Source organism: Neolamprologus brichardi, chromosome 2 (genome assembly GCF_056152115.1).
Source record: "Neolamprologus brichardi isolate AB-2024 chromosome 2, ASM5615211v1, whole genome shotgun sequence".
Taxonomy (NCBI): domain Eukaryota; kingdom Metazoa; phylum Chordata; class Actinopteri; order Cichliformes; family Cichlidae; genus Neolamprologus; species Neolamprologus brichardi.
The window spans coordinates 2,388,177-2,411,389 of NC_142105.1; the positions used below are offsets into that span (position 1 = coordinate 2,388,177).

The window sequence follows — 23,213 nt, forward strand, 5'->3', positions numbered from 1 at the left end:
TTAAACACATTTTCAGCTCTTCATACAAATGTGATGTGTGCCTGTGTGCATTTGTGTGTCTCTATGTCATGAAAAAGTACGTGTAAAATGTTGTAGGAGTGAGGCCAGCACTAGTCAATTGACCTCAGGGTCAAACCACTTGACCTCTGACCTCCCTGAGGCTCGCCTTCTCACACGCATCCACCCAGAGAGAAAGAGAGTGAATAAGAGGTCTGCAGGAAGGATGCTTGTCCTTCATTCTGTTTTTTACTCATTAAACGATCCCTTTTATTTGTTTTACAAATTACACTGAGTCAAAAACTGCATTAATAACGACACATGCTTAATGCCTGACACTGATTGGACAATAGATGTGTGATCTGTAATTATTCAAATATCAAGCATCCTGATACTAGCTTAAGCTTCACTCTTTGCTCTGATTAGCAATCATCCTTAACATTTCCATCCATCCATCACTTAACTCAGCGGTCTCCAACCTTTTTTGCGCCACGGTCCGGTTTATGCCCGACAATATTTTCATAGACCGGCCTTTAAGGTGTCGCGGATAAATACAACAAAATAAAACTAGTACCGGTACCGAAAAAAAGAAGATTTATTCATAACACACGTGAAAAGACCCAGGAAAACCGAGTTAAGGATAAAAACGATAACAAAATAACACTGAAAACCGATAAAAACCCTGAAAACTATACATTTCACACCTGAGCCTCTACTCTCGCGGGCCGGTACCAAACAACTCACGGACCGGTACCGGTCCGAGGCCAGGGGGTTGGGGACCGCTGACTTAACCTATACACAGTCCTCAGCCCTGTGGTCCCCTCTGATAACAAAGCCTCTGAAATCAGTGGGTGCACAGACCACCACGGTAAGATGGGGATTCATGGCCGACAACCTTCCCAATAAAATGTGGGTTTAAAACTTGTAGAAAACGTCTGAAAACTGGTAATTAATGACACCCAGTGTTGTTACGAGAAAAGCCGTCACCATCCTGTCGCTTGTGTTTACCAAAACACTGTTGAGTGAAACTACACTGTCACTCTCATCTTGCACTATCTCTCGCACATACATATCTGGTACAACTTGTTAACCATCGATTTAAATTGTATACCCGTAGTAGTATATTACAACTTGCAGCATAAACAGAGTTTAATGTGAGGCAATCCTACATATTTAGTTAATGAAGGGCTGTCTAATGCAGAATATTGTGCTGAAGGCTCGTTGCCTACACTCACTATTGTTTTAGAGGTTCTGTAGCTATTCCTTCTCTCATATAACGGTATGACTCTAGTGTGTCTTCATGGTGCGGCCATCAAAGCAAAGTCTTGCTATTGCCTGACTGGATTTTCAGCAGGGCTGAGGAGGAGCAGCTGAAGATCATTTGCTACAAAGAATCTGTTCTTAAGGTTCGTTTACGAGCAACATATCACTGAAATGTGACCATATTCCAGTAATGTTTGTGTTTGTCACCTCACACATGAATTTGGTTACATTTTATAAATCTGAATTTTAATAGCATCCATTCTTATGCTTTGTTCCTCTTGTTCAGCATATAGAATTATTCAGAATGTGGTGCCACACAGCTTCAAATGTATTTTAATTTGTGATACTGGGCTTTGTATCCGATGTTGTGCTGAGACAACTTCACAGAAAATTTAGCAGTTCCTCTTTGACTTTCTAGCAAGTGTAGTTTGTGTACATTTCTTTTATGATTTAGAAACATCCAGTGTGGAACGAGTAAGAAATTGCTCCAATTTAAATGGGTTTGTTTCTTCTGCTTATGTTATCCTGTAATTTGTCCGTGGTTAACAAAGTTGTACAGAATCACTTGACACTCCACATGTGAGCCTTGTGACTGTTCTCCCGCTGCTTTCTCTCCCTGTGCTCACTGACTTCCAGTCTCACCTCCTCATTACTCTTCGTGTTGAACTGCTGAACCTCCAGATGTGCTGGCGAACCACACCACTCACACGCTCTCTGCTTCATCTCCCTTGTTCTTCCTTGTCCCTCCTCTGTTTCATCTCCTCCTTCTCCTCCTTCTTCCACTCTCAACCTCTTTGCCTTTCCACTTCCTTGTCTTTACATTTGTCTCAGCTCCCTTTTTCCACTCTTCCCCACATCCCTCCTTCTCCTGCCTTCCCACATCTCCCCTTCCTCCCCTGGTCCTCATCTCTGTCGCTGTTGGCAGCCTATTTAAATGCTCCATTGGAGAAGGATTAAGGTTTATGCAAGGTCAGTGTGGGATGTGATAATTATAATCACAGCTTTTTGCCTGGCCAATGACGGCCATTTGTTATTCTCAGCTCAGTGGCTTCAGAAGCCCCTGAGGGGGAGCTGGTGGGAGGTGTTGACAAGAGGCTGGCTGATTTACTGCCCCCCCCTACACACACACACTCTACCCCACCCCCAACACACACACCCTTCCCCTCCTCTCTCAGCACAGGCTTTCGGGTTTGCATGCGCTACTCCTTTTCCTATCCCGTCCGTATCTTCTGTCTTTCTTAGTAAATTCAAGCTCTGTCTTTTCCCCTCATCTTACATCCCTACTCTCAATATGTTTCCGGCACCTCTACTTCACTCTTTATATTCCAGGACATCTTGGAATCTTGCATCATATGGAATTTGTTGGACTTCCATGGAAAGAGCAGAAGATACAAGGAAACAGCCGACAGAAAACTGTCCCGATGTTCTTAAACCGCTTGAACATTATTGCACCAGATTGCTCGAACTTCTGCATTCAGACAAGTTTTGTTCACTGTGAAGTTCAAGTTCAAACTTTGTGCAGAAGTTTTGTGCCTCTATTCTCTGAATCAGAAAATAAAAAGTTTGACTTTGCATCATACACTGGATATAAAATATATAGACTCTGGGTCTAAAAGCTGAAGCTAAGGTAAAAGCACCGTCAGCATAGAGCCTGTCTAATGACCAGTAAAAAGTGACTCCTGTGGTTGCAAAAGCAAGTCTACTTACATGGACACATATGCAACAATAGCCTTCAGATCTCTGGATCTGTGACCTTAGTAAACACTTTCCTGATTACTTTATGGGTTTAGTTGCTAATATAAATTGTTGTCCCTCTCTGGGAATACCGACACCAAAGAGGGTGTTTCTTCTCAAGATTCAAAGTTCAATATTTAGAAAATTACAGAAAATGAAGTAGAAAATATAATCTGTAAATTAATTAGCCCAAGGCTATAATCTGTCATATTTACATTTGTTAAAATGTTCATTAATATGTCTTTTTCCTCACTCCCTGCTCATGTAGATGTAAACTGTTATATTCAGCAAGGCCAGTGCAGCCAACAAGCTACAAATTAGGGCTCAGATTTTAATGTCACACTCATGGTGTTCAGTAAAATTCATAAGCATTAGCTGAATTAAGTTAGTTTATCATATATTGTCTCTTTTGTCAGATTAATTAAAATTTAAATAACAATACCTGGAGGTGGTGACATAATAACTCTAAAGAAGCATACATGAAGAATAATTGTAAACACTATTTTCATATTAACTTTTTAAAATTATTACACTTATCCTCAGTACCTGGTTACAGTAACAGTGTTTATGGTGGGATACTTCTTGATGATTTTCGTGAGAATGGAATCGGCTCCTCTGGCTGTAATTTGCTAGCTAATATGTTTCTGGTGTAACGGGGTCGAGTTGTTTATCAGATTATCTACTAATTGTAAGGATGGTGGTTCAGTCTCTTCTCAGGTTTGCATGCAAAGTTTCCTTGGTGAAGATACTAACCCCAAGTTAGAGTGTGTAAATGTTAGATAGAAAGTGCATGTGTGAACGGATGAATGAGGAAAGTTCTATAAAGCGCTTTGAGTGTGACCTACAGGAAGTCAAGTCAATTTTATTATATTTTATATAGAGCCATCAGGGTTGATGTTAGCTTGATATTTCTGTATATAATGAGCATTTCCTTACTTAGAGACTTACCCTCTGATTGGAAAACTTTGCTTTACTTGTCTTACAGTTAGCTCAAAATGCTAAGTAATTAATGTTTTGTTTCACCTTTGTAAATAGAACATGATAACCTCCATCAGGACTGTTTTGCATGAAGAGTTTTGTCCCTTACAGCCTAGTATCCCGCTCTCTGCTTGGAGTTGCCTGTTTAAAACAGAGCAACGCTAGGTTAAACCTCAGCATAATGGGATTTGGCCAGTACAAGTCCAGTCTGTATATCTGCCCATTGGGAGCTAACCTTTCTTTCTTTGCTCTTTGCATGAATGTCTTTTTCTGTGGGAGAGGGGGTTGTGTGGTTTTCTTGGTGACTTCTGAATTTTAAGCTGTGATGTTGTAACTACAGGCCTGTATCAGGGTGCCATGTGCGGTCTTTATGTTCCGATTCATGCTGCAGAGCTAACTAAACCTCCATCCATCATCCCTCCGGCACTGCCAGCCATGTTTGACTGGTCAGGCCTGCTGCTGGGAATAGATTGGTAGATTTGCCCAGCTCACACGCACACACAGGGGACTAGTCATAGCCAGGGATCAGAGTGTTTTCTAGCTGACTGATGTTAGAACCTGAACTAAGCACAGCCGAGATAGAAGGGAGAGCAAAGGCCATGGGTCAGACAGGGATTTGGGTGAATGGCTCCTTTAAGCTGTAGCAGAGCTGTCAGTCAGTGAGTTTAGAGAGAGTAGGAGAACCTGATGAAACGACAGGTTGCAGGTTTTAATCCCTGAAATACTCGCAAATTTATGTGGGAATACATTTCAGTACACTAGATGTTTTTCTGAAAATGCTGTATGTAAGTTTAAAGATGTAATTCCTCCACTATTACTTTCGCCATTCGCCAAAAATTGAATTCAATTTTATTTATACAGCGCCAAATCACAACAGTTGCCTCAAGGTGCTTTATATTGTAAGGTAGCCCCTACAATAATACACCCAACAATCATATGACCCCCTATGAGCAATCGCTTTGGCGACAGTGGGAAGGAAAAACTCCCTTTTAACAGGAAGAAACCTCCGGCAGAACCAGGCTCAGGGAGGGGCGGGGCCATCTGCTGTGATTGGTTGGGGTGAGAGAAGGAAGACAGGATAAAGACATGCTGTGGAAGAGAGACAGAGATTAATAACAGATATGATTCAATACAGAGAGGTCTGTTAATACATAGTGAGTGAGAAAGGTGACTGAAGAAGAAATACTCAATGCGTCATGGGAATCCCCCAGCAGCCTTCACCTATTGCAGTGTAGCTAAGGGAGGATTCAGGGTCACCTGGTCCAGCCCTAACCCCTGACTAGATGCTTTATCAAAGAGGAACGTTTTAAGCCTACCATACGGTCATTAAGATTAATTATTAAAGAGCTTGTATGTGAGGAGGAGGATTTTAAATGTGAATCTGGATTTAACAGATTCACATTCTGTGAATTAGTTAACACAAACACACACACACACACACACACACACACACACACACACACACACACGCTTCCAAAAGTATTCGGCCCCTTTGAACTTTCCCACATTTTGTCACATTACAGCCACAAACATGAATCAATTTTATTGGAATTCCACGTGAAAGACCAACACAAAGTGGTGCACACGTGAGAAGTGGAACGAAAATCAGACATGATCCCAAACATTTTTTACAAATAAATAACTGCAAAGTGGGGTGTGCGTAATTATTCAGCCCCCTTTGGTCTGAGTGCAGTCAGTTGCACATAGACGTTGCCTGATGAGTGCTAATGACTAAATAGAGTGCACCTGTGTGTAATCTAATGTCAGTACAAATACAGCTGCTCTGTGACGCCTCAGAGGTTGTCTAAGAGAATATTGGGAGCAACAACACCATGAAGTCCAAAGAACACAGCAGACAGGTCAGGGATAAAGTTATTGAGAAATTTAAAGCAGGCTTAGGCTACAAAAAGATTTCCCAAGCCTCGAACATCCCACGGAGCACTGTTCAAGTCATCATTCAGAAATGGAAGGAGTATGGCACAACTGTAAACCTACCAAGACACCGCTAGCTTGCGCTGCGCTCAGTGAATCTGCGTTCGACTACTCCGCCTAGGCTGCACTGTCGAGCGCAGATCCACTGAGCGCTCAACACAGACAGCATCGTCAGAAGGAAAGTTGATAAAATAAATTAAAAATTTTGTATTGTTCGATACATATGCGTACCGAACCAAAAGCACTGTATCGAACGGTTCAATATCTATACGAGTATTGTTGCACCCCTAATATATATATATATATATTTGGCCAGCTTATTATCCCAGTAGGATACCTGATCATGGGCAGGGCGTAGGTGTCGATAGCCCCGATCTTCTTTCTCCCATTTAGCTGACCCCTTCGGACTTGCCTGTCCCTCTGCATGCATCATGCATTTGGTGGTTGTGGCTAGCGGCCTTGGTGGTTCCCATTTGCCCCCACTACAGTTCTCCAGTTTGAATGATATTCTGATGTTGTTGCTCATATATACAGTGGGGCAAAAAAGTATTTAGTCAGCCACCGATTGTGCAAGTTCCCCCACTTAAAATGATGACAGAGGTCAGTAATTTGCACCAGAGGTACACTTCAACTGTGAGAGACAGAATGTGAAAAAAAAAATCCATGAATTCACATGGTAGGATTTGTAAAGAATTTATTCGTAAATCAGGGTGGAAAATAAGTATTTGGTCAATAACAAAAATACAACTCAATACTTTGTAACATAACCTTTGTTGGCAATAACAGAGGTCAAACGTTTACTATAGGTCTTTACCAGGTTTGCACACACAGTAGCTGGTATTTTGGCCCATTCCTCCATGCAGATCTTCTCAAGAGCAGTGATGTTTTGGGGCTGTCGCCGAGCAACACGGACTTTCAACTCCCGCCACAGATTTTCTATGGGGTTGAGGTCTGGAGACTGGCTAGGCCACTCCAGGACTTTCAAATGCTTCTTACGGAGCCACTCCTTTGTTGCCCGGGCGGTGTGTTTTGGATCATTGTCATGTTGGAAGACCCAGCCTCGTTTCATCTTCAAAGTTCTCACTGATGGAAGGAGGTTTTGGCTCAAAATCTCACGATACTTGGCCTCATTCATTCTGTCCTTAACACGGATCAGTCGTCCTGTCCCCTTGGCAGAAAAACAGCCCCATAGCATGATGTTTCCACCCCCATGCTTCACAGTAGGTATGGTGTTCTTGGGATGCAACTCAGTATTCTTCTTCCTCCAAACACGACGAGTTGAGTTTATACCAAAAAGTTCTACTTTGGTTTCATCTGACCACATGACATTCTCCCAATCCTCTGCTGTATCATCCATGTGCTCTCTGGCAAACTTCAGACGGGCCTGGACATGCACTGGCTTCAGCAGCGGAACACGTCTGGCACTGCGGGATTTGATTCCCTGCCGTTGTAGTGTGTTACTGATGGTGACCTTTGTTACTTTGGTCCCAGCTCTCTGCAGGTCATTCACCAGGTCCCCCCGTGTGGTTCTGGGATCTTTGCTCACCGTTCTCATGATCATTTTGACCCCACGGGATGAGATCTTGCGTGGAGCCCCAGATCGAGGGAGATTATCAGTGGTCTTGTATGTCTTCCATTTTCTGATGATTGCTCCCACAGTTGATTTTTTCACACCAAGCTGCTTGCCTATTGTAGATTCACTCTTCCCAGTCTGGTGCAGGTCTACAATTCTTTTCCTGGTGTCCTTCGAAAGCTCTTTGGTCTTGGCCATGGCGGAGTTTGGAGTCTGACTGGTTGAGGCTGTGGACAGGTGTCTTTTATACAGATGATGAGGTCAAACAGGTGCCATTCATACAGGTAACGAGTGGGGGACAGAAAAGCTTCTTACAGAAGACGTTACAGGTCTGTGAGAGCCAGGGATTTTCCTTGTTTGAGGTGACCAAATACTTATTTTCCACCCTGATTTACGAATAAATTCTTTACAAATCCTACCATGTGAATTCATGGATTTTTTTTTCACATTCTGTCTCTCACAGTTGAAGTGTACCTCTGGTGCAAATTACTGACCTCTGTCATCATTTTAAGTGGGGGAACTTGCACAATCGGTGGCTGACTAAATACTTTTTTGCCCCACTGTATATGTATATATATATATATATATATACACACAAGAATGTCATCCTTTGCTGAAGTTGAATTTGGTGTTATGTGTTATGCTTTTGAATTTCTGTTCTTGATGAGATCCTTGATAAAATACTCTTCCCTTGACAGACACCAACATGAAAGCAAAAATCTTAAAATACACAAGGTGTCAATGCTAAAGCACTATTTAAACCAATGGATTGTGGTGAATGGGATTTGGTGTGAAGCAGCTTTAAAGAAACAGCAGGAACGGGTGATGTTTTTTTTTCTGCTGCCACCTCTCTAATTGGCTGTGTTCGACAGAGCATTTTTGAAGGACAGGGTCTCTCATTAGGCATTCACACCCAGGACTTGCTCCAATTGGGCTGCCTAAGGAATCTGAAGGCAATGCAATTGTGTAATTTGCACACAAAGTGGTCTGGATTGATCCAAAATAAACCTCTCAACTTTAAATGTTGGGGGAGGAGAGAGAGGGCGTATAATTGCATCATTTAGTGAATTGATTGGCTGAGAGTCGATGGAAGGGAATCAGGAAGCAGCAGATAAACGGTGACAGCAGTGCCTTTTAGAGCAGGGACCCATCAACACAAAGACACACACACACACGAGGAGTACGAAAACACACACAGGTTTAGGCTCTGGAGCAAAGATATACGCACTGCAAATAAAAGAACACACCTACAGACACAAACGTAGATAAACTAAGACGCAAACGAATAGAAACAAACATGACAACGTGCCTGCACGCACACACACAGTCAGATTAGACAACACAAAAAGAACTCAGGTCCACATCACACACCGAGCGCTGCAGGGCGGGACAATGGAAGGAAGAATTAGAGGTAACAATAGATTTCATTAAGCCAAACTAGACTTAACGAGACAATCGATACGTCATAATTAAAGCCAGGAGGCTGAGAGCGACTTAGACTCTAAATGACGACTGCTCTTATTAAGATGGAGCAGATAGAGAAAGGCTGTCTGACAATGGAGCTCTATAACTACCTACTACAGCAGGCCTTTGTGCTCACACTGGCCTTTCACCAAGACAGACAGATAGGAGAGAGGAGAAGGAAGAGCAGACGAGCAAAGGAGAGGAGGATGAGCATATAGGTCTGTGTCTTTCAGTTGGTTGCGGTAGTAGAAAAGAAGAGGTGATCTGCAATGATGTGAATGATGACGCAAACTTGTAATCTTTGTTCTACTTCTTCGGCTATGCAAATCTTCCACTCCAGTTCTTTTCTCTAACAAGTGTGGATACATCTTACTTTCCTTTCTATAGTGAGCAGAGCACGTTCCAGTGTTTTAGGCTTTGAATCATATTTCTACACAGAGATCAGTATGGAGTGAAAACGTGTGCACACACAGACCGACAGAATACTATTCAAATGCTTGCCATTAATGAAAATCAACTACCTGTTTCTGTTTGTTTCTAAATTTGCAAGTTAAAAATATAGCCCATTGAAATCTGCGCCCTGTATTCCTGCGCAGTCTCTTGGTGGTGGTCTTAGACTTGGTCCTCGTCTCTGAAGCGACCATTTCAAAGGAAAGTGCAAGTTGATTGCACGTGATTGCAACAATCACCCACGCTGGTCTCCAACTAGTGTTTCCCTTGTACAGCAACCGTGTGTGAAAAGTGGTCAAGAAAGAGATGCTGAAAAGCATGTTCATGCAAACATCGTCGGGTCTGCAGTAGTAAGGTCAGCTGTGGGGATGTGAGGTAGGAGGAACTCCGAATGCAAACCGTGCGTTTATTTACAGTGAAAATAACAATCACTGCTCAGTGCGTTCCCGACTCCCGTGACATGTCAGTGTTCCTTGTCCCCACTCCTCAGTGTCTGAGCACCCCGTGCTCGCTGACCTCTCGTCTCCACGCTTCTCCTGGGGAGAAACAAACAGGCAGCCGTAAGACGCACGCAATGCGGCAGACTAACCGTACTGACTGGACGAGAGACTAACATGAAGTCACGCAATGATCGGAGAGAGCTCCACCACACTCTTACGTAGCTCCTCCGACAGGGCTTCATCAGCTGCGTGATTGTCTTCAGGTCTGGCCAACCACCTACCAGGCCTGAAGGTGCTTGTAAACAGGTGCTCCCACACACACACACACACACACACACACACACACACACACACACACACACCTGCAAGCAGGAAGAACGAGGGACACCAAGAACAGATATAATATAATAATATAATAAGTCCATAACTGCTCAGGGACCCTGGGTGGCTCAGAGCCAGGTCCCTGACAGGTATGCTTACAATGGGACTTCTGCTCCTGAACCTCTGCCCACAGCGTCTGTAAATCGGTGCTGTATGAAGTCGCTTTCATCTTTAAACAGGACTGTAAGCTGTCGTCTGTGAGGCGTGAGCGGTGTTTGTTTTTACCATAGTTCATGGTGTAGAGTAGCTGCTCACATACGTATGTGGATCCAAAGATTGACAAGGCCAAATCCAAATAAATCAGCCCGAGCATCATTAAATGCTCTATTTTCTTCACATATTTTTCTTTTCTTACAATTCTCCATACTTGGCCACCTGGGGTTGAAAGTCTCGATAAATGCATGGCCTTTTGGCGGGTATACCAGCTTCCACGAGAGTGACGCTTATTTAATAAAACACTTAAAATAATAAAATATAATTTTAATATTTCAAGATCATAATAATCTTCCAATTTAGAACTACAAGTTATAAAAAGAACTAACACAAGTAAAATGCACTTCAGTTAAATAGTTATAATGTATTTTCCCACGCCACGGGTTGCCGGCCCCTGCTCTGGTGTGACTGTAGCCTAATTCAGTGTTATGATATGATATGAAACTACAATAATGTAATGAGCAATGAGTGTTTATTTAATGCAGTTTTAACAGAACATAACATGTATGAAATCATTTTCAAGTTTTCCAAGTAATGGAAATGATTAATTTAATTAATTCACATGTTTCAAAGTAACTAGAGTCTGTTGAGACTCAATTATCTTCCTGTTGTTTAATTGTCTTGATATGCTCAGTGTTGGGAAGGTTACTTTGAAAATGTATTCCACTACAAATTACAGAATACATGGTCAATGTAGTTTGTAACATATTCCATTAAGTTACTTAATGAGTGAGTAACGTACTCTGAATACTTTGGATTACTTCATATATTGTCATGCTTTTTACAACTACATGAATGTACTATTGATGTGTGATTACTATCTGGTTGTTAAGTGATGATGTGACGAATCCTACTTCCGGGCCTGAAGTAGTCTGCGTTTAATATGGCTTTTGTGTTGTTAACATGTTTAATGTTTTGTATTTTCTTCTATTTAATCTCAAAAAGCTCCTAAAACAGTCAGTGATCACTGTTGACCTCCCTCAGCTTTTATTACCGCTAATCATTCATTTAAGCTCAGTTTTTAAAACCTTAGGATGTAACTACAGCCCAGCCCATGCAGCAGTATATGAATGACTAACCTCGTATTGTGGATGGATTATCTCAGTTGTTCTCCTGGCTGAAGTTTGGTCCTTTTACAGCATCCTGCCATGCGATTACATTTGTTCCTGACCACCGAGAACACTCACGTTAACTTTTATCCAGTGGAAAAAAAGTTAGCTTGTTTATATTATGCTAACATAGCTCTGTTGCTAGCGGTCACGTAGCACATCATTATATACCAGCTAGCCAAACTTCAGTAACCCTACAAACGTCACTGCTGTTTAGTTTTCTGTCTTCATTTATGTTGGAAGTGATAACAGAGCTGTACGTTTGAATTTGTTTCCAAAACCCCGCAGTCAGGACATGCTATATTGTATTTAGATAGAAGCTAGCGAGCTAACTTCCTGCTAACTTCTAACTCCATTAAATGTCATAAATTCCGTTTTCATGGATGCCTGGATGTTAAACTCAGTTGTTACACCTGGTAGAGCAGAACGCTGATCATTTTATTAAAGATGAAAGACTTTAGACAGTTTTTCAACTCTCAGTAATGCCATAGTGATCGTTTGATATATGGACCTGCAGCGGAGTTTAGGCCCAGACACGGCTAGTGACGTCAGACTTAACAACCGGATTGTTAAGGCTACTCACCACCAAGCTAACATTGTTAGCTGAGGTTAGTTCATCGACTGCAGACTGTTAGACTTGATGGAGTAACAGTAGGTGGACATTAGGTAAGGCTGCACTTTTTGCAGCGATCTCGTATAGAAAACTGTTTCTGTATCAGTAATATGTTTTCTTTCTGTCTGCTTTCAGAACTGCACATGATTATTTGCAGCTAGCAGGTTGTAATGCAGCGTTCATTAATAGTAATAAATCACACAGCAGTAGTACATCCAAGATACTGAAGTGGCACATAACCCAGGTAGCTACCACAACCAAAATAAGGTAGTTGCAGTAGGCTAATGTCAATTTTTTCTTTTTAAAGAGCTTACTTCCAGATGTTTCTTTAGGTTGGAGGTGGAGTTTTCTGACACTGAGCAGCTTGGTTGCTGGCAAACAGAGTTTGCATTGCATGGTCAGGTTCCTGGTGAGACCCTCTCATTGCGTATTTTGTTTGGGTTTCCGGCAATTTGTGGAATTACCAACATTAGAGAGGGGATAGCCTAACATAAGAAACAGGAAAAGACCACAATGTAATCCATTTATTTATTAAAGTAACTGTATTCTAATTATCACCTATTTAAGCAGTAACTCTAACGGAATACAGTTACTCATATTTTGTATTTTAAATAAGTAACGCATGTATTCCATTACTCCCCAACACTGGATATGCCCAATAATAGGAGAGAGGACACAATAGACAGACCAGTCCAGCTAGTACATTTAAAGCATGACTCACTGGATCAAAAAAGCCCTCTTTCACCCATCACTGAATGGTACATAAAGGCCAGCTTTCAATATGAGCTGTAGGTTTTTACTGGATCTGAAAGGCTGTCTATTGTCACACTACAGATTACATTGGTGGACTAAGCTTCATAATGTAGCCTGCTGAAAACCACTGTGCACATTTAATATTTTATTCTGTCAGTCTTTCTTTTTTCTTTCTTTCTTTATAGCAAAGTAGCATAAACTGTTGATGAAAATGGGCCGTAAAAGATCAGTAAAAAGAAACTGGGTCATTTTTTTGAATGCTTAGTTATTCTTAAAACTTTTATGTCTCAATAGTCAGATTAGATGACTGTTGGGACTAAATATCTTGGGAGATTTTATTTTATTTTATTTTATTTTATTTTTTGTGTCCCGTTTGGATCTTTAGCATCAGAATTGTTGTCTTAAGGCCAAGAAAGATGCCAAGCGGCTTTATTTTACCAAGTGGATCATCATGGCCTTGCCATATTGGTCCATTTGATTGACCTTTATTATAATTATGAATTTATTTTATTTTCAGTTGCTACAAACGGGACAGACATGACTGGGGGATAGGACAGGGAGAAAGAATGAAAGTAAGAGAGGGAGAGAAAGAAAACCAGAGGGGAGAAGAGATGGTGAGAAAGGGGGGAGGAAAAAAAAAGAAAAACAAACAAAACACCTGGATCACCTGTATGGAGAAAAAAAAACAGAAGAGAAAAACAGCACCATCACAATAAACTAGCTAGCAGTAGATAACAGTAGATACTAAATATTAAACGCTATTGTGCAGCACGCAAGATAGACAGCGCACAATGTGCTTTGAGGCAGCAGCCAGGAAAGGTGTAGTCCGCGTCTGTGAACACCTGTGTGCACACCTGGGACAGTTTATAATATAATTATATTATAAAAGCATGTAGCTCTGTATTTCGCAATCGTGAATGTTACAAATGAGCTGAAGATCATAAAACTAGAAAAATCATTCAAAGAGAAAATATCAACGATCAGACTGTGTGCAAGCAGCTGGTGACAGTGAGAAGAAAGACCTCACTTTTAACAGGAAGAGTCTTTCAACAGAACCAAGCTGAAGGGCTGTGAAGATGTGAGGGTTGTTCAATCAGTTATTTGAATTCAGTTTAAAAATCAAAGCTTGAAGTGCTTCTTTAGCTCAGTGGGCGAGCAAGTGACCAGAGAGCAGCGGCCCGGGTTTGAGTCTGACCGAGGCCCTTTGCTGTATGTCTCCCGCTTTCCTGTCCATCTCTTCACTGTCCAAAAATAGATAAATAAAAAATAAAAGTCCCAGTTTAGTGCAATCAAAAGCAGTTTGCACTTGATTCAAAATACCATGAAATTTAGAATCAGCCATCGGTTTTCGGCTGGTTTTCTTATTGTTCAACAGAAAATAATTGTTCTGAGGTTCAGGCTATTTGCACCTATGTGGGAAGCTCAGTAGTAGTATCTCAACGTTCTCCTTCAGCAAAGGGTTAGGTAAAGACGACATGACATATTGCCCTGCTCTGTTGTTTCTGTACTTTTTTGTGATCCTGATCCCATCTTTTGGAATAGTTCAGATGCTACGCACCACTTTGAAAAGAGAAGATTTTACTGAAACGTGATCACTGTTGACAGTAAACTATCTTTGTCTTCCCATCGCTCCATCTCTCTTTCCCTCGCTCTTGTTCTCCATCTCTTTCAGACGACTATCATTTCTGAATTATATTTTATGGCTCATTAAGCATCTATATTGGTCCAACGTGGAGACAAAAGCAGAGGAATGGAGGAAGGATTGATGAAAAGAAAGGCGAGATACTGACAATGAGACCAGAAGATGAAAAGCCTTTCCCTGAAAATATACAAAGTACTCACTTAAACAAAAAGATGTTTTTAATTAGCACCAATTAAGGGCATACACATGTCATATAGTGCACATTTAATATAATAATTGACACATCCAATAGTGCTTGTCAACACAGCAACAAAGAAAAAAGAATCAGTTTTTCAAAAAAAACATTTAGAGTTGAGTTTTTTTTTTGTTTTAAATAGCAGCTCACCAGTGTGGATGCACCCATGCAATCTAGACACAGGTGGAGCAAATGTAGAAAAGCAGTTGAGTCTAATGTTGCCTTAAACATAAAAAAATGACTGCTAGACTTTTTCTGCAGTGAGGAAGACAGCTTATTAATTTACCGCTAGTATCATACTGGTATCACCAGATACGCAAAGTCAGCATCATCTCAGAACTGGAACCAGTTGGATTATTAATCCCTAAACACACTCATTGTGTTGCATATATCAGACAGTCAGGGAAATTTAATACATCAAGAAGGTTTTATTCAGTTACCTGTTGACTTTACGTCTTCTGACAGTAGAAGTAGGGAGCGATCGTGCCTCTAGAGTTGGGCGTTCGTCTTGCAATCGGAAGGCTGCCGGTTCGAGCCCTGGCTCCAACAGTCTCGGTCGTTGTGTCCTTCTTCACCCGTTGCCTACTGGTGGTGGTCAGAGGGCCCGGTGGCGCCAGTGTCCGGCAGCCTCGCCTCTGTCAGTGCGCCCCAGGGTAGCTGTGGCTACAATGTAGCTGCCATCACCAGTGTGTGAATGTGTGGATGACTGGTTGTGTAAAGCACTTTGGGGTCCTTAGGACCAAGTAAAGCGCTATACAAATACAGGCCATTTACCTTTTTTAGACCAGAATAATGTGGTGAAGAGCCTTTAACCCATAGGTGTCAAACTAAATTATTCTTAGAGCTGGCCTACTGGCATTATACAGCTAATATATATATTGTTTAGTATTAAGCTTTGCTTGTTCCATATTCAGCTTTTCAGCAAAACTTGTTTGAGTCCATAAGAAAAGATTCATTCTTAAATCTGGAGGAAGATTTTTTTTTCAGTAAATATTAACGTTAGCCCGCGACCTTGTTCCAGTTTTGAATTTTGGCCCACTGTGCATTTGAGTTTGACACCCCTGCTTTAAACAGTCTGCACAAGGCCCTTCATAGAGACAGAAAGCACAAGTATTTGCTTCCAATGGATGTCATAAAGATTTCAAATCCAGTTTGTGTATATTCATTTGGACTGTATATTGTCATATAAATGCATTTTGTTGTTTTCACTTACCATCTATTCACTATGAGGCAGTTTGCAATTTATGCCAAGAGTAGGCCTTAATCTAGAATTGTTAATCAGTTCCTAATAATCCACTTTCTGAAACACAGACTCCTCAGAGATTACTAACACCTGGACTATGGAGTCTTGAACTAAAGCAATTGGGATTATTTTAAAAACAAGAGTGCTAGTGTGATTTAACCAAACTGTGTTTGCTTATAAAACATGGAGTGGAATCAAAATAGCTTACATGTCTATGAAACTGGACAGAAAAATCCAACTATACCAATGGCAGCAGAAAAGAGACGGTGGTCCAACAACTTCACTGAGCACGAGGAAACTCTTTTGAAGACAGTAGTCTCCAGATACCCATCACTGAAGAAGAAATGACACAAATCAAGAAAATGACTGCATGGAAATCAATCTGTAACGAGTTCAATGCAAATGAACAAACTTCTACAAGGACAATTCACCAACATCAGGTAACAATAGTTAACTTTATATAGCTTTATTAGTGGTCCTACTTCTATTACTCTTATGTGATGTTAATGGGTTCTCCTTACATGTTTTATGTATTACAGCTTTTGTGGAAGAAAATTAATAAATGTAAAAAAGGTGGTGAAAAGAAAAGAGAGGAGGATCTGCAAATAAGGACACGGAGCAGTTGGATGAATAACTGACAGGAATAATGGAGACCATACCAAATGATGACCATCTAGATGATGGTGGCTCAAGAGTTGGGCGTTCGCCTTGTAATCGGAAGGTTGCCGGTTCGAGCCCCGGCTTGGACAGTCTCGGTCGTTGTGTCCTTGGGCAAGACACTTTACCCGTTGCCTACAGGTGGTGGTCAGAGGGCCCGGTGGCGCCAGTGTCCGGCAGCCTCGCCTCTGTCAGTGTGTGGCTGTGGCTACAATGTAGCTGCCATCACCAGTGTGTGAATGTGTGTGTGAACGGGTGGATGACTGGATATGTAAAGCGCTTTGGGGTCCTTAGGGACTAGGAAAGCGCTATACAAATATAGGCCATTTACCATTAGACCAGGGCTGTATGGGTCTGCAGGGTTCATCAGGGTCTGCAGCCTTAAAGGCCACATTTTAAGGCCGATTACGTCACAGCGACGCTACAAAGGCTGTTCCAATTCAAAGGCTGCTCGAAATGCGGCCCTCATTTCCCTGAAGTGTAGACTTCATGGCTCAACATATCCCAGACTTCATAGCGCGGCGGTGGGTGTGGATAATTTTGCCGAAAAAAAAAAACGGTGGAAGTGGCGCAGCCGAAGAGTAAACTTTAAAAAGTAAGTACTGAATATTATGTCACTTATTTATGTGCGAATGTTTAATAATGAAGAACATTAAAACATTACTGTTGGCCACATGTCGGCAAAGTTATGTGACATTAGCGACGTTTGTACTTTCAGTGTTTACTTTGTTTTAAAGCCTTTACTTTATACGCCGTTCGATAGTCGACCTTAATCTTACAGAGAATGTGAGGATTTTGTGGATAATTAAAGTCAGTGATATATCCACAAACACAACAAGCTGAAAGTCAGTGATGCTGCTCGGTTTGCAGTCCTGAATATCACGGCACAAGCAGGATCCACTGTTAATGTTAGCTATGTTATATTGCTGCCTCTGCTCGGTGGTGTCGAGACAAACGGAGTGATAATTGTTCTAAATTGTTCTAAATACTTTCTGATTAACTATTAATTGTTGACATTGTTGTATTACTATAGAATAGCAATATTTTGCATATGAATCCATTTCAAACCAGTTATGTGGTCTGTTTTTGAAGTATTTTCCATTCAGTATATGCAGATAAATATCTCAACTTGCCTTTATGTTGGCAGGACTTGTAAAGACTAATACACAAAAATAATGCACGATACGTCCGAGATGTTTGTAGGCAGGTATGCAGAGTTGACATTTTTCCAGGTCTATTCTTGTCAGTTTAGACAACAATGATATCTCAAAAATATCTGTAACAGACCTGGTGTCCAATGTTGTCTGTATCTGTCATGAATACGATAATATTACTGCCTTGTATAGACCTGTATTTTAGTGCTTTTATTCCAGAGTCAATTATGGCAAGTTATCCAGCAAAGCAGACCCAGATCATCACACGGTCACCACCATGTTTGACTCTAGGTATGATGTTCTATTTATGAAATACTGTGTTAGTTTTATGTGGGACAAGCCGACTAAAAGGTTCAACATTTGTCTCATCAGCATGTGGGTATTCTCTAGTATTGGGAATCAAAATCGAAATGTTTGTGTTTTAAATATATGCCTGTGTGTTCTTTTTGGCCAGCAATGGTTTTTACTTTGGCGCTCTCCCATTTATATTGTAAGTCTGACCTTAAATGAGACAAATGAGGCCTACAGTGCCTTTGATGTTGTTCAAGGATCCTTTGTAACCTCCTAGATGAGTCATTGATATGCTGCTCTTGGAGTCATTTTGAATAGCTGGACACTCCTCGGAAGGTTCACCACTGTTTAAAGTTTTCTCAGTTTATGGACAGTGGTTCACTCTGTCGTTCTCTGCAGTCCAAAAGCCTTAGAAATGGCTTTTTCAACTCTTTCCAGACTCATAGATGTCAAGGAATTTGTTTCTGTGCTGTTCTTTATATTGTGGCATGAAGTGTTGCTTTTTGAGATCTTTTTGCCCACTTCACTTTGTCAGACAGGTTCTATTTAAGTGATTTTTAAAGAAATCCCTGATCCAAACCAACTACTAGGTGTACGTTACAAATTTGAGCTAAAAAACATCCCATAGCAACATATGCTTTGCATTCTCAATGCGGAAATGTACTTTAGATGTGCAAAGGGTCTGTGCGGGCTAGCAACTAACCATAAAATGAACAGAAATTCTTCATGCTCTTCAAAGGTCCAGAACACAGCACCTTGGCTGGACCAGGTGACCCTGAATCCTCCCTTAGTTATGCTGCAATAGACGTAGGCTGCCGGGGATTCCCATGATGCATTGAGTTTTTCCTTTCCAGTCACCTTTCTCACTCACTATGTGTTAACAGACCTCTCTGCATTGAATCATATGTTATTAATCTCTGTCTCTCTTCCACAGCATGTCTTTATCCTGTCTTCCTTCTCTCGCCCCAACCGGTCGCAGCAGATGGCCCCGCCCCTCCCTGAGCCTGGTTCTGCCGGAGGTTTCTTCCTGTTAAAAGGGAGTTTTTCCTTCCCACTGTTGCCAAAGTGCAGCTCATAGGGGCTCATATGATTGTTGGGTTTTTCTCTGTATCTATGAAGCGCCTTGAGACGACTTTTGTTGTGATTTGGCGCTATATAAATAACATTGAATTGAATTGAACCTTCTTTAGTTCAGTTCAATTGTATTTTATTTATATAGCGCCAAATAACAACAACAATTGCCTCAAGGTGCTCCCTGTATTCAAATTTGTAGCTCCCACTTCAGACAACTCTGGATAATAAGAGCACTGAGAACAATCTCACTCTGATTTTTCTGGTTAAATAAACTAAAGCACAGGGAAAAACTACAAGTTTTAACCCTCTCAGGCTCAAATTAAACCTTTTTGTTGCTAATGCACAACCAAGTCCTGCAGTGGTACTACTGAGTAAAAAAAAAAAAACTCATAAAATATGTATGTGGGGTAATCAGGTTGTTAGTTTTTAACTGTTGCAAATCGGCAACGCCTGCCTGGAGAGGGTTAAAAAATCATCAACTGATTTGGACTAAATGGGTGTGAAAATGCCCTTAGTCATATTTAATATGGGAGTCCATCACTGCTACTGCATATCTGAAAGAAAACATTGAGTAGGCAAGTTAACTCGTTAAACAATATGTAAATTGATATTTTAAATTGATGTTCCCAAAGCCAAAATTACAGCAGTGTTCATAAATAACCCTCCTCACTTTATCACATGGATGATGTCGCCATTGGACGAGAGGCCTGATTGCGGCTGACTCTCCATCATGATGTTTCTCCTCCTTGGTTACATTTTCCACCTCTGTAGGTCCTTCCAGCCACAAGGTCATACTGTGTTTTAATTGTGGTGCCCCTCATGCCCCAATCCCCACCCCCACCACCGCATTCCACTAACAACCCCACCCCCCTTTGCCCAAATGATGAACGACTGCACCTTGTGAAAAGGACCCTCTCCAATAAACAAGCTTATCTCTATCCCCCCTCTCTCTCTCTCTCTCTGCTGCCTGTGAATAATGAGCTCTGGGTATCACTGTTAATCACCATAATTGTTAATGTTAAGAGAGGGCTGGTTGCTAGTTGCCCAACGCCCCATGCTTTTATTGATTTCATTTTTTTTAAATGCTGCATACCTTTGTCAGAGTGGTGGGTAATCCACCACCCCTACCACCGCCAACCTTACCACCCTTGCCCCAGAGAGAAGCTAATTAGTTATTTAGTAGCTTTGTGTGTGATGGTGTGTATGTAGGATGACAGAGCAGAACTAAAGCCTGTTATCAGTAGCCTGATAAAGGGAATTGGTTGTCCCATAGTAGCTGTGAGAGACTATGGCTGATAGCAGTGTTGCTATTATAGAGAGGACAGGCACACACGCATCTTTACACATACTAGAGGAAACATACACATGTAAATACACTCAAGCTTATAAACACATGGACTTCAGCCCTGTTTACAGACAAGGTTACTTTTCCTGAGGACATTGACATTGGCTAAAATACCACACATCACACACACACACACACACACACACGCACGCGCACAATACATTTGCCAAAAGTATTTGCTTATCTGCCTTCACATGCGTATAAACGACCTCCCATTCTTAATACATGGGGTTTAATTTGATGTTGATGTCCGCCCACCCTTTGCAGCTTTAACATTTTCAAATCTTCAGGGAAAGCTTTCCACAAGGTTTAGGAGTGTTTTTATGGGATTTTTAAAATCTTTTTAAAAATTTTCTTTTGCACTGTAGCAATCAAAATTATTGTCTGAAGGCCAATAAAATACCCAGCTGATTTTATGTTTCCAAGTGGATCATATTGGTCCACTTGATTGATCTTAATCCTTTATTTATGTATTTATTTTCCAATTTTTTAAACTAAGTAAACAAAAATAAACAATGCATGCCCACAATGTATAGTAGGCATGCATATATACACACTAACACACACCCCATGTATAAAATAAAGGAACAGAGTGCTGAACAAAAAGGTACAATGCAGTGAGACAGTACGTTTGAAGTTTGTTACATCAGGGCTGCAGGCTGGAGTTTAGTCCAAAGATTTCAAATACAAGTCAGTTATCATCAGATAATATGGCTGAGCTGTGTCCTCCTCAGTCTTAGGTAGTTTGACATCTGCATCTCCATTCTTACCCTTTTATTGAACAGCCTTGTATATGTAGGTTCCTTAGGCTTTTTAAATTAAATGAGTACAATTATATTTGTTCATCGTCAGTCGTTTCTTTATATTTTAAAAACAACAAAAATGTTCCCTACAGCTTTTAATCTTAATCATAAAAGTAAGTTCCTCCAAAGCTAGGGATTTGGACAATGTAGGTGCCAGGTTTTCAAATGTGGTCTACTAATGGATTTCCGTGATTTCCAGTCTACTGTAACAAGCAGTAGATTGTGTTTTTTTGTGACCTTTGCTCAATTGCCTTTCAGTGGGGAAAATCCCTAAGATACAGAGTTTAGGACATGGATTCAACTTAACACTTGCAATGTGTGTACTTACATCTAAAATGTATTTCCAAAACCTTTGGATTTCTAAACATTCCCATAGGTAATGCATCAGTGTGGCCTCAGCCCTGCATTTAACACACATGTCTGGGATATTAGAATCAAATTTGTTTCACAATGTTGGAGTGACATATATTCTCATTAGCCATTTATACTGGATTAGTTTAAACTGGGTGTTAATAGATTGTGTTTGGGCTTTCAAGCAGGCTTTCTGTCATTTCTCTACTAATATTCCTCTTGAGCTCTGAGCTCTTGGCACTTCTCCAGCTTCTCGTGTTCCTTCTTCCTGATGTTGCTCTCATTTGGTATTGTTACGTCTATTACTAGGGCCGTTTTCTTCTGTTTATCTCCCACCACTATGTCCGGTTGGTTAGCCATCAGCATTTTGTCCGTTTGTATCTGGAGGTCCCACAGGATCTTAGCTCGGTCATTCTCCACCATCTTTGGGGGCGTCTCCCATTTGATCCTCGGGACTTCACAGATGTTTCTGTACACTATGCCGGGCACTTGGTTATGGCGTTCCATGAATGCCCTGCCTGTTAGCATCTTGCACCCTGCTGTTATGTGCTGGATTGTCTCATCTTTACACAGCCTGCCCCTGGGGTCTTGCCTGGTGTGAGCCTCTATGGATCTTGTGCTCAGAGCTTGTTCCTGTGCTGCCATGATTAGTGCCTCTGTGCTGTCTTTCAGTCCAGCTTTGTCCAGCCACTGGTAGGATTTCTGGATGTCAGTCATGCTGATTTCTGGATGCTGGTGGTACATACCGTGCAGGGGCCTATCCTGCCATGATGACTCCTCCTCTTTCTTTGGTTTCGGCTGCCTGAGGTATTCACTGAGCATGTTGTCAGTTGGGGCCATCTTCCTGATTTACTCCTGGATTTTCATTGCCTCATCCTGGACTCTTTTACTGATACTCACCAGTTCCTGGTCTCCTTCCTTCCTCTTAGCGTACAGCCTCAGGGTGCTGGACTTGGGGTGAAACCCTCCATGCATGGTCAGGAGCTTCCTGTTCTTGATGTCAGTGGCTTCTATCTCCTCCTTTGGCCATCTTATTACCCCAGCAGGGTACCTGATCACAGGCAGGGCGTACGTGTTGATAGCCCAGATCTTGTTCTTACCATTCAGCTGACTCCTCAGGACTTCCCTGACCCTCTGCAGGTACTTGGTGGTTGCAGCTTTCCTAGCAGCCTCTTCATGGTTTCCATTTGCCTGTAGGATCCCCAGGTACCTGTAGCTGTCCTCTATGTCTGCAATGTTGTCTTCTGGTAGCTCGATCCCCTCAGTTCTGACTACCTTCCCTCTCTTTGTTATCATCCGACTACACTTCTCCAGTCCAAACGACATCCCGATGTCATTGCTGTATATCCTGGTAGTGTGGATCAGTGAATCGCTGTCTCGTTCACTCTTGGCATGCAGCTTGATGTCATCCATGTACAGGAGGTGGCTGACAACTGCTCCGTTCCATAGTCGGTATCCGTAGCCAGTCTTAATGATCTCACTGAGGGGATTCAGGCCTATGCAGAACAGCAGTGGGGA

At 41.6% G+C, this 23,213-nt stretch overlaps 1 protein-coding gene across 1 annotated transcript; it reads right to left on the reverse strand.

Moving 5' to 3' along the window:
• Nucleotides 1–21,902: 21,902 nt before the first annotated feature.
• On the reverse strand, nt 21,903–22,670 carry LOC148106036 (uncharacterized). Its single transcript, XM_087830170.1, has one exon. The coding sequence runs from the start codon at nt 22,533–22,535 to the stop codon at nt 21,903–21,905; it is 633 nt and encodes a 210-aa protein (XP_087686296.1). The 5' UTR covers nt 22,536–22,670.
• Between the last annotated feature and the right edge of the window lie 543 nt (nt 22,671–23,213).